The following is an 11,473-nucleotide window of genomic DNA, read 5'->3' on the forward strand; positions in this document are numbered from 1 at the left end:
TTTATGCCCATTAACAAATCCATGGGTATGAAAATTGACCCAAACCCGTACCCTAATGGGGTAAAAACCCATCGGGTTTCGGATTTCGGGTACCCATTGCCATCTCTACGCCTGCCTCTGTTGCCGCGCCAGGACGCTACCCACGCGGGCGGGAGCAGGAGGTCCTCTTCTCCGCCCGCTTTGCGCTGCCTTGTCTGCGCTCGATTCCCCGCGGCCTCCTCCCTCTCACACACGCCTTCCCTCTAGGCTCCAGCGCCGCACCACGCCACCAGGGCGGGCAGCCCACTCCTCTCGCTGCTCCACTCCACCTCTATCCTACGCGCTCTTTCTGCCGCCGAATCAGCACTACTCATCACCCGGCCAGGGAAGAGAGATATTTTCTGCTCTGGCCCTATTTCTGGAGGGCGGGAGGGGGAGGCGGCGAGGTGACGTGACGGTTGCGACTGGCGCCGAAGACTTGCGTGAGTGGTAACTGGAACGGAATCTTTCTCCTCGACTGCTCGGTGCTGGCCTCGCCCCTGTTGCGGCGCCGCTCGTGTCCCCCTGTTGCTGCGGGCGCTGGTCGGCTCGTTTGACCTCGTCTGCGTAGATTCGTCGAAGAGGTGGGCCGTGGCTGTGGCTGAGGCTGAGTGGGGCGAGCCCGGAGGACTTGAGAAGCGATGCAGAGGGAGGTGGGCCCGCAGGTGGCCCCTCCGCTCTTCATCCACCACCAGATCCAGCCGATGCCTCCCCACGCCGCGGCCGCCGTGAAGAAGCGCGGCCAGCCGTGTCCGGCCGCCGCGGCGGCGCCCGCGGAGGCCGCTGCGGGGAACTGGAACCCCAGGCTGTGGGACTGGGACAGCCGCGCGCTCACCGCCAGGCCGTCGGCCGATGCACTCCGCCTCGCCGGTGGCCAGCCCCAGCCCCAGCCCCAGCAGGCGGCCGAGGTGCACCGTCAGGGGGCCGGAGGAAGCGGCGCGCTGAAGCTCCAGCTCGGCCCGCGGGAAGGCTCCACGGCCCCGACGGACGCCAGCCCGACGGCTCCCGCGGCGTCGCTGTCGCCGTCCCCGCCTGCTTCGGGGCAGGACCTGGTGGTCAGGCCGAGCAAGCGGGTGCGGTCAGGATCGCCAGGCAGCGCGGGCGGTGGCGGTGGCGGGGCTGCCAACGGAGGCGCGGGCTACCCGATGTGCCAGGTGGATGAGTGCCGAGCGGATCTGACCGGCGCCAAGGACTACCACAGGAGGCACAAGGTCTGCGAGACCCACAGCAAGACCATCAGGGCCGTCGTCGCCAACCAGGCGCAGCGCTTCTGCCAGCAGTGTAGTAGGTAAATGAGATTTGTTGTTATGATGCTACTGCCTAGAGTGCTAGGAGTCTGTTTTTGTGATCTGATCGGTTCGTATGGAGTGTGTGCTTGCTGGGCCAGAGACATGTTCCTGTAGCACGGATTCATGCTGCGGTTTCGGCCGGCGCCGATGTAGGCCGTGGGAGTTTTAGTTACTAATTAAGTTGGTTCTTCTGGTCAATCGATTAGATTTCACCCACTCGCGGAGTTTGACGAGGGTAAGAGGAGCTGCCGGCGTAGGCTTGCTGGGCACAACCGGCGGAGAAGAAAAACCCAGCCAGCAGATGTTTCTTCGCAGTTGCTGCTACCTGGAAACCAAGAAAATGCAGCAAATAGGACGCAGGATATTGTCAATCTAATTACAGTGATTGCGCACTTGCATGGTACTGACTGCTAACACTCCATACTCAATATACCGTTTCAGGACTTTGTGATTTTAACCAGTATAGTGGAATTTGTTGTTCGTAATGTCAGGTTCTAGCGTCGGTAAAGTGCCTAGCATTCCTCCCATACCAGATAAGCAGAATCTGGTTGAAATTATCAGCAAAATAAATTCATTCAACAATATGACCTCTGCGGACAAATCTCCTCCATCTGAAGTCGTTGATTTGGATGCTTTGCAAGAGCAACAAGTGCAACGGCAGGATTCTGTGGGGAAGACGACCAACGGAATCGACAAGCAAACTGTGCCATCAACCATGGATTTGCTAGGAGTTTTTCCAACTGGCCTTGCAACTTCAACACCTGAGACCAATACATCTCAGTCCCAAGGGAGCAGTGACAGCAGTGGTAATAACAAGAGCAAGAGCCATTCAACAGAGCCAGTAACTGTTGTAAATTCACATGATAAATCAACCCGAGATTTCTCTGCTGCTGGTTTCATGAGAAGCAACAGCACACACGAAAGCCAACCTCATATATACAAGCAGACAGAACAAGAAACCAGACCATACTTGTCACTGCAGCTGTTTGGCAGCACTGAGGAGGATTTTCCACCTAAGATGGACTCAGTGAATAAGTACTTATCTTCTGAGAGTAGCAATCCTCTGGATGAGAGATCTCCTTCATCCTCTCCGCCTATAACCCGCAAGTTTTTCCCCATACACTCGGTTGATGAAGAGGTTCGGCACCCTCATATTACAGATTATGGGGAAGATGCTACGATGGGTGAAGTTAGCACAAATCAGGCATGGTTGGCACCACCACTTGATCTCTTCAAGGATTCAGAGCGTCCCATCGAGAACGGATCGCCACCAAATCCTGGTTACCAGTCCTGCTATGCCTCAACATCTTGTTCAGATCATTCACCTTCAACCTCAAACTCAGATGGACAGGTAGTTTCTACGCAAAGCAATTCCATTTTGCAGAACCTTTCCAAGACCTCTTACCGTATCAATCATGTACCTGTATTATCTTGATTTGCCATTTTACAGGATCGGACTGGTAGGATTATTTTTAAGCTGTTTGGCAAGGAACCTAGCACAATACCTGGGAACCTTCGTGATGATGTATGTCCGTTTGCTTATTTTAGCAAGACACATTGCAGCCCTATTTTGCCCTGCTTTCTATGACTGTAATTTAAATTGTTCTCCTTTCTTATCTTGTGCAGATAGTAAATTGGCTCAAACACAGCCCTACTGAAATGGAGGGTTACATTCGCCCCGGTTGCCTTGTACTATCCATGTACCTATTAATGCCGGGTATTGCATGGGATGAGGTAAGTCTAGCCCCAATTGGAGATTATGATATTATTATTCAACTATAGTTGCTATATCTCAAGTTGAAATTTCTGTGATGTAAATGCAGCTTGAAGAAAATCTCCTCCAGAGAGTAAACTCATTAGTTCAAAGTTCTGATTTGGATTTCTGGAGAAAAGGAAGGTTTTTAGTTCGAACCAACTCCCAGTTGGTATCATATAAAGCAGGTATGTGCAAATTAGTCAATTGCGCACCATATAAACTTTTTGTGCCCCAGCTCATTGCAGAGCTTCATATTTGATACATTTTGGTTGATGTCAAGGCTGCTATCTTATTTCAGGAATGACCCGTTTATCGAAATCGTGGAGAACATGGAATACCCCTGAATTGACCCTTGTGTCACCAATTGCTGTTGTTGGTGGGCAGAAGACCTCCCTCATTCTTAAAGGCCGCAATCTATCTATTCCTGGCACACAGTAAGTTTTGAGTCGTAACGCTTGTTGGGACGACAATAATTTCACCATCTTAATGATTTCTTGTGAACTTTGGACATTGCAGGATCCACTGTACAAGCATAGGGAAGTACATATCCAAAGAAGTTCTGTGCTCAGCATATCCAGGTACCATATATGATGATTCAGGTGTTGAGACATTTGACTTGCCAGGACAACCAGATCTTATTCTTGGGCGCTGCTTTGTTGAGGTTTGTAAAAATTTCAAATGTTGTGCTTTTACGAAAACTTGTTGTTTGCATTGGTAAGATGATCAACAGTCACTTTTGATATTTACAGGTAGAAAACAGGTTCAGGGGTAACAGCTTCCCTGTTATTGTTGCTAGTTCAAGCGTTTGCCAGGAGTTGCGAAATCTAGAAGTTGAGTTCGAGGATTCGCAGGTTCTTGATGTTTCTTCGGATGGTCAGATTCATGATTCTCGGCAGCCAAAGACATCGGTTCAAGTTCTGCACTTCCTTAATGAACTCGGCTGGCTCTTTCAGAGGGCTTCTGCCTGTACATCGTCCACCAGATCTGATGTGTCTGATTTGGATTTGATTCGGTTTTCAACCGCACGGTTCAGATACCTTTTACTGTTCTGTAGTGAGCGCGACTGGTGCTCTCTTACTAAAACACTTCTGGACATTCTTGCCAAGAGAAGCCTGGCCAGCGAGGAACTATCAAAGGAGACTATGGAGATGCTGGCTGAGATTCACCTCCTGAACAGAGCAGTAAAAAGAAAGAGTAGGAACATGGTGCACCTACTTGTGAAGTTCGTTGTAATTTGCCCCGACAATTCCAAGGTTTACCCCTTCCTTCCGAACTTGCCTGGCCCTGGTGGTTTAACTCCGCTGCATCTTGCTGCGTCCATCGAGAATGCAGAGGATATAGTTGACGCCTTGACAGACGACCCTCAACAGGTACGCTCAGTAAAAATTCAATGCCTGTTTAAGAGTTATTTCCCATCAATGCCCCTAATCTTGCGTAAATCACTGCAGACTGGTGTAACCTGTTGGCAGACAGTTCTAGACGACGACGGCCAATCTCCCGAAACATATGCCAAGTTGAGGAACCATAATTCCTATAATGAGCTCGTAGCGCAAAAGCTGGTGGACATGAAGAACAACCAGGTCACAGTAAGGGTTAACGGCGATGGGATTCGTGCGGATCGGTTAGGAAATGATGTTGGTGACCGCAAAAGATCTGGGGTTCAGGCGCTGCAAATAAGATCCTGCTCCCAGTGTGCCATTCTGGAGTCTGGTGTGCTAATGCAGCCCGTGCGGTCAAGGGGGTTCCTTGCTCGGCCCTATATCCATTCGATGCTTGCTATAGCGGCAGTATGCGTCTGCGTCTGTGTATTCATGCGAGCGTTGCTGCGGATCAATTCTGGTAAATCCTTCAAGTGGGAGAGGCTGGATTATGGTACGATATAAACTGCCCGCCCGCCGGGGAAGACCTGAGCCTCGTGGTAATTATTGAGTTAGCAAGCAGTTGGTGGCCTTGGACGGTATGGAGATTGTTCTATGCAGGGTTCGGTGGCATAAGGTAGTATCGTCGTTGGACAGTTCCTTTTACCTCATGTGAAATGGAAGTGTTAACATGTGAGGAGCCGGAGATGTCAGATGTTAAATACTGGTACCGAAGGTGGATGAGCTTGAGCAGAGCTGGCACATCTGATGGAGATGTTTTAGACGTAATCACAGCCCGGGGGGATAAGAGGAGTAAGTAAACCTTGATTTCCTTTTTTTTTTCGCTGGTGCAAGCTCGTCGAGTCTTTTAATTTACCTTGCTCACTATTCCGTATTTCTTTTATTTTTTGTGAATTAAATACAGTGCTCTAGCATGACCGTATCTTGTATCTACTTTAGATATATATATAGTAGTAGAATGGGGTAAATGAAAAGGAGGCTTGCGTATGGGTCTGTATCGACCATTTTGACTTGTAGCTACAAAGAAATGAAGCGGATCTGAAGTGTACCTGGATCTTTTTGTTTTGTTTTGTTTTGTTTTGTTTTTGCTGGACTGGACGTCCAGCATAGGTTCCCGTTCTGAAGAACCTTTTTGTACCGTGTTGTTTTCTTGGTATCAAACGACGGGGCGCAGCGCTGAGGCCGGCGTCGTGCCGTGCGCTATCGTTGTCGGAGGCCCGGCTGGTCGCGGGCTCGTGACGCGAACGCGATGCCTTGGTTGGATTCTGGCGAGTGTGGATCTCCCCGGGCACACGGCGGTGGGATTCTGGCTGGCGGCGGGGCGCTCCATCTCCCACGCCCATCGCGGCGGCAGGCGCCTATATCCTTCTGTTCATGAATGATGCACAGACGTGCAGGGGCAGGGCCAGCCGGATAAGATGCCGTGGCGCGAAGCAATTGCACGGCACGGGTACATGAGGGATGAGGCTCCCTGGTATATCCGGATAGGGTATTGACCTGTGGGTTGATTTCCGGCGGGCTCGAGCCTGACTGAACTGGCCACGACACGATGAACAGCCGGGGGACACGTACGGACACAGCACAGTGCGTCCACGTCGCTACTGGTGTGCCTGCTTGGTGCTCGTGCAGCAGCAGTGGCCAGACAGACAAGATAGCCGAGGCGCCGTTAGGGTCACTATCCCACCGCCACGGCAACGATCGCCGGCCTTCCTTAGCATCGCTTTAATTAAGGCCCATGATCGCTTTAATTAAGGCCCATGAAGGTACGACTAGTGGGTATGGGATTAAGGTCTCCAAACCACGGTATCTTTTTCGTGTGCTTGTTTTTCAGGACATGTTTGTTTAGCCTCTAGATTATATAATCTAGCTTAAATAAATTTAGAGATAAACAAATAAAGATTATTATGTGGATAATTATAATAATCTATAAGCAAGTCAATAGGTGCTTATATAATCCATAAACTAGATTATATAATCCTGAAAGGAAACAAATAAACCCTCAGTTTGGATTTGTTCGTGTTAGATTAATATGATGTACGCAGCTCTTAACCACTGAAACATATAGATCGACCTCTATTACCTTTGGTCGTGGGATTAGACGAAGTCGATACGCTGAAGTTCACGCGTTCGTGTGAGCGTAGGCTTAGGCCCTGTTTGGAAGCAACCTAGTTTTTCAGAATCCAGTTTCTAACTCTAGTTTTTAGAAACTGGTTTATGAAAAAAACTGGTTAATAATTGTTGAATACTTGATTTCAATCCCCTGAAGGCGTTGGAAATCAAGGCAACATAAGTTAAACACGTGAACTTTCATCCTTGACATTACATTTCTTCGAAGTGTGTAAGGAAAATGGACCCCGGGCCATTTGACTCAATAGGTTTTGGTGTTTGATGATCAACATTAACTGTGGACTAATGTGCTTGCTAGTGTTTATGTTTGTAGTTCACAGGATGCGAAGAGGATTGGACTAAGGCACTGAGGATGCAACACCTCAAAAGAAGACATAAAAAGAGCTTAGAAGTCCAAGACTCAAGAATAAAAGAAACCCAAAGAATCAGCGAATAAATCCATGAAGTGCGCAGTCAGCCAGCGCCCTGGTGGCGCACCGGACAGTGAACAGTACCCTGTCCGCTGTGCACCGGACTGTCCGGTGCGACACCCTGACAGTCTGCGCAAAGGGGCCCGCAGACAGGCGCCCTTGGGCTGCAGCACCGGACTGTCCGGTGTGCACCGGACAATCGGACAACGGTCGAATCCAACGGTCGACTGCTGCAGACCTCAACGGTCGGCTGACATGGCAGGGCACCGGACAGTGAACAGTGCTTGTCTGGTGTACACTGGACTGTTCGGTGCGCCCGTCAACAGAAAGTTGTTGCTTTCTGTCCAACGACTAGTAGTGTGGGGGAGGCTAAAAAATACCCCCAACCGGCCATTTGGAGTTGTGGGGCCCAAAAAATATATCAAGGCATATAGTAGACATTTCCAAGTGCTCATACACCCAAGTGCTTAATAGAATCACTCGGTGATTAGCGTAGGTGCTTTTTGAAGTGCTTAGGTTAGTTAGACCGCTTTAGCGCTTGCTCTAGATGAATCCTAGTTAGTTGAGTGAGTTTAGAAAAACCACACAACCCCTCGGCTCTTGCGTGAGTCGTTGTAATTGTACCAAGTGGGACGAGAGTCTTGCGAGACCGTGACAACCGCGTTTGTATCATGGCTGCCACCGTATACCAGAGGAAATGAGGCCTGCGACGTTTTTAGCCAGAAGCTCGATAGTGGAGACGAAGGGAGCGTCCGAAAGGAGCCGAAAGCGGAGCACCACTTGCGCGTGGAGAAGGCCCACAACTCTCTACAGAGTTACTCGGCCCTGGTGCTTGGCTCTCGCATGGGCTTCCCTTTGCGTAGGGGCACCAACAAGGATTAGTCGGGACCTTGCGCGGTTCTGGATACCTCGGTAAAAATACTGGCATCATCCACAAGAGTTTGCATCTGTACCTTGCTCTTTATCTTTCACATTTATATTAAGCATTTAAGTTTCAATCTTGTCTTTAAAATTAGATTGTCGAGGATTGAAACTTAGTCATTGCGGTAGAGATAGCAACACTTAGACAAAACCTAGTTTGCACATTCTATATTGTTTATTTGTATAGGTTTTACTCTAGGGATTTAATTGTGGCCTAGTTTAGAGAAAGTTTTAGAAGTCCTAATTCACCCCTCTCTTAGGCGTCACCTGTTTCCTTCAAAGTGTTAATGTGAAGGACGAATGACTTCAAAAGGAAATGTAAATGAAACAATGCATAATGAAAGAGCATTGTACAATGGAATACAAAAGTCATCTTCTTTGCCTTAGTACTTTTATTCCAGCTCCCTTTTATATTACATGAGTTTACAAGCATACTTTCGACTTATTAGCACAAGGTGGCACAAAGGTTCTTCAAAGGCTAAGTAACACGAAGTTGTGTCCCTCGAAAAATGTACTTTATAAAGGGCATTATTCATCTATTTATATGGAAGATGGACTGCATTTATACAAAATTACAATCACGCCCCTTAAGGCTTTACACTCATTGCTTACAAATGGCGTAGTTATATTGTCGTCTTTTCCCTTTCTTTACACTCATTGTGCCCTCTTCGTCGTTTTTCATCCAAGGCCTTTTTCCCGTCGAGGCTGGCTACTTCGACTCGCATCTTCATTGCTCGTGCATGTAGATGAAGCTTTTCTCCATGTTGCTTCGGTCAAAGGCCATCTTCGTTCTGCCTGTATTATACACCTGAAACAGCCAAAGGCTGATTTCGTCCGGCTTCCATTATACACATGGAACATACTTGATTATGCAATACAAGTGTTTTGAGGACCTTCAGGAATGTAGGGCCCCAACAATGATGTTTGGAATCATCTCAGTTTTCATAAATTGGCTTTAGCTAGGGAAAGATAGCTTCTTGTTTTTAAGAAACTAAGAATCCAGTTTCTATAAACTAGTATGTTTAGAACCACCTCAGCTTTTACAAACTAGTTTCTTCAAATCTGGTTGCTTTCAAACAAGCCTGTCGGTACCCTGAAACAGGGGTACCCTTACTACAGTGTGAAGGCACGGTGCCCATGCAACTTCTCTAGTCGCGTGGTAAATAGCACCCGACCCCATCACGTGGACGGCTCCTGGGTCGCCACGTGGCCAGAGAAGACAAAATCCTCCAAGGTATAAACAGTGGATCCGGACCCCCATGGAAAAGTGCCGGACCCCTACATATACGGACCGGACCTTCGGGCAAGGTCCAGGACCTCCACGGGTACAAAACCGGACCCCTCGGACGGATCCCGGACCACTCACGGCAGGGTCCCGAGATTTTGGGACAAAGAATTCCCGGGCCTTAGTCAAGGCCAGGCGGGGGTCCGGAGCCGACACGTGTCTGGACCATACCGTGTACGCTTTTGCTCCCCGCTCAGGCGGAGACCCGATGCTGCCACGTGGCCCACTGCCCGTGACGTAAGCCAGCGGGCGGAGCCTGACGTAAGGCATCTGAGCCGCGCATCCTCTACATTTATTGCGGATAAGGCGCGCCGCCTGTCAAACTGGCAGGTGATGTGCCGCCTCAGCATTAAATGTGCCCTGTCCACTCCGCTGACGGGCGGCGACCAAACCATCCTGCAGGTGGCGTGCCTGTCCATTCCGTTGGCAGGCAGTACGCCCGTGCTGCGGCATACATTGTGCTCATCATGGCTCGCGCGTTACCGAGGAAGCAGTCGGGAGATATTAACACTGTATGCGCTACGGACATTATGGCGCTCGGAGTTCACCCTGGCGTTACAGGCATTAGTTGCTTCCTTCCTTTTGTCCCTGGGCCCACATGTCGGGGCTCAGTATCCTTGTACGTGCCCCCCCCTTGAGCTATAAAAGGGAGGGCACACGGCGTTACAAGGCAGGCTAACTCAGACCCAACTTAGGCTCAAGCTCACTTAGACTCTCGGGCTCACAAGTTCATACAAGCTCTCAAGCTCAATACATCACACAGTGGAGTAGGGTATTACGCTCCGGCGGCCCGAACCGCTCTAAATCCTTGTGTGTTCTTGTGTTCTTCCCGTTTCCACCTAACAAGCAAAACACTTAGGCCCCTTCTCATCTTAGGATCTAGGGCGAGTGCATTCCGCCACCCGGCCGAAGAATTTCCTCTCCGACAAAGCCCTTAATCATTGAATAGCAGAGGTACAACGACGTCAGGGCCAATCCTGAGGGTGGGCAGGGCGGACGGCTGCCCCAGGCCCCTAAGTATGTATCGAGTATATGATGTATGCTATGTATTTTTAGTAATTAGTTTTAGTTTAGTCATCATTCAGTAGTCCGTTTGTTAGCTATATCTTGTTGAAAATCTAAGAAACGATTTGATGAGTCTGTCACAGTCTTACATGAAACAAATTGTCACAGACTACTAATACGACGCGATGACACACTGGGTGCATGTTCCCTTAGATGACTATAGCCATAGTGTATAGTGTACTAGTCTTTGTGTTATATATATGTGTTTTTCAATCTCACGAATTAATTGTTGATCATTGAACATTCTAATGTCTCTATTTCATATGAAATCTTATTTATCGTAGTAATCTTATTTATTGTATCCGCGATTGTTCCATCGGTCGGAAATGCTTTTTAAAACTAAAGTTATTGAAAAACTATTTGAGATCAATAATTATATGTTCATAGGTTTATATATATAAGTATGTGTATTATACACATAGACATATATATGTAACATTATAGGATCTAGGACACCGACTAGAGGGAGGTGAATAGACGGTTTTAACTAAAAAAGACAATAGAGAAATTTAATCAAGAGATATAAATTTCCTAGCTATGATAGGCTAACAAAATATGATGAGCAATTTATGTCAATACTATAAATGATAGACAATACACAAATTACTAACTACTTGCAAGTAATAAGTAAAGAGTGAGAGAATGACACTGAAATTTATCTCGTGGTATCGGTGATTTTCCAATCACTCCTAATCCACGTTGAGGTGGAATTCAAGCTCTCACTTGCTCCTCTATCAAGACTCGGCTTGATCTTTGAGCCAAGTGGACAAGAACTCACTCAATACCTTGATTCCACTATCATCGCCTTTGTCGCTTCGGCGAGGTAAGCGCGAACCCCTCACAATCAACACTGCGGCTCCTTCACAATCTTCACGGAGAGCTCGACGTAGACAACACCTGAGCCGTCTAGGAGGCGGCAACCTCCAAGAGTAACAAGACAATGACGCTTGCTCGGTGTACCACTTAGTGCCTCAAGGATTACAATGGATGCAAATGCACTAGAAGCTCTCAATCACTCACTAGAATGCAATCTCAAGCAAGAAGTGTGTGAGTTTGAGTTAGAGGATCACAAATGTGCTCAATGTATGCTAGGAATGGCCAAGAGAGCCCTCACACACGAGCTCCATTCTATTTATAGCCCCCAACACAATACTATTCGTTATGTGCAACTAGCACACTATCTGCGCACACGTGGATGGCCCGCGCCCTAGGGCCAGATGGTC

At 48.4% G+C, this 11,473-nt stretch overlaps 1 protein-coding gene across 1 annotated transcript; it reads left to right on the forward strand.

Annotated features, from left to right (window-relative positions):
- The first annotated feature begins 533 nt into the window (after window positions 1–533).
- Window positions 534–5,498, forward strand: sbp7 (SBP-transcription factor 7). The gene is made up of 10 exons (NM_001362256.1): window positions 534–1,306; window positions 1,514–1,707; window positions 1,799–2,658; window positions 2,758–2,832; window positions 2,934–3,041; window positions 3,131–3,248; window positions 3,362–3,497; window positions 3,580–3,724; window positions 3,813–4,433; window positions 4,512–5,498. Exons 1-10 carry the CDS (start codon window positions 660–662, stop codon window positions 4,944–4,946), a joined length of 3,339 nt encoding a protein of 1,112 aa, NP_001349185.1. The 5' UTR covers window positions 534–659; the 3' UTR covers window positions 4,947–5,498.
- The last annotated feature ends 5,975 nt before the right edge of the window (window positions 5,499–11,473 follow it).

This window comes from Zea mays, chromosome 4 (assembly GCF_902167145.1).
Source record: "Zea mays cultivar B73 chromosome 4, Zm-B73-REFERENCE-NAM-5.0, whole genome shotgun sequence".
Lineage (NCBI taxonomy): Eukaryota > Viridiplantae > Streptophyta > Magnoliopsida > Poales > Poaceae > Zea > Zea mays.

Bases quoted from the DNA above. Each gene is read 5' to 3' on its own strand.
- sbp7 (NM_001362256.1), top strand. From the start codon at position 660: ATGCAGAGGGAGGTGGGCCCGCAGGTGGCCCCTCCGCTCTTCATCCAC. The intron at 1,708-1,798 runs GTACTGACTGCT...TCGTAATGTCAG, and splicing joins AGTGATTGCGCACTTGCATG to GTTCTAGCGTCGGTAAAGTG. The intron at 4,434-4,511 runs GTACGCTCAGTA...AAATCACTGCAG, and splicing joins TGACAGACGACCCTCAACAG to ACTGGTGTAACCTGTTGGCA.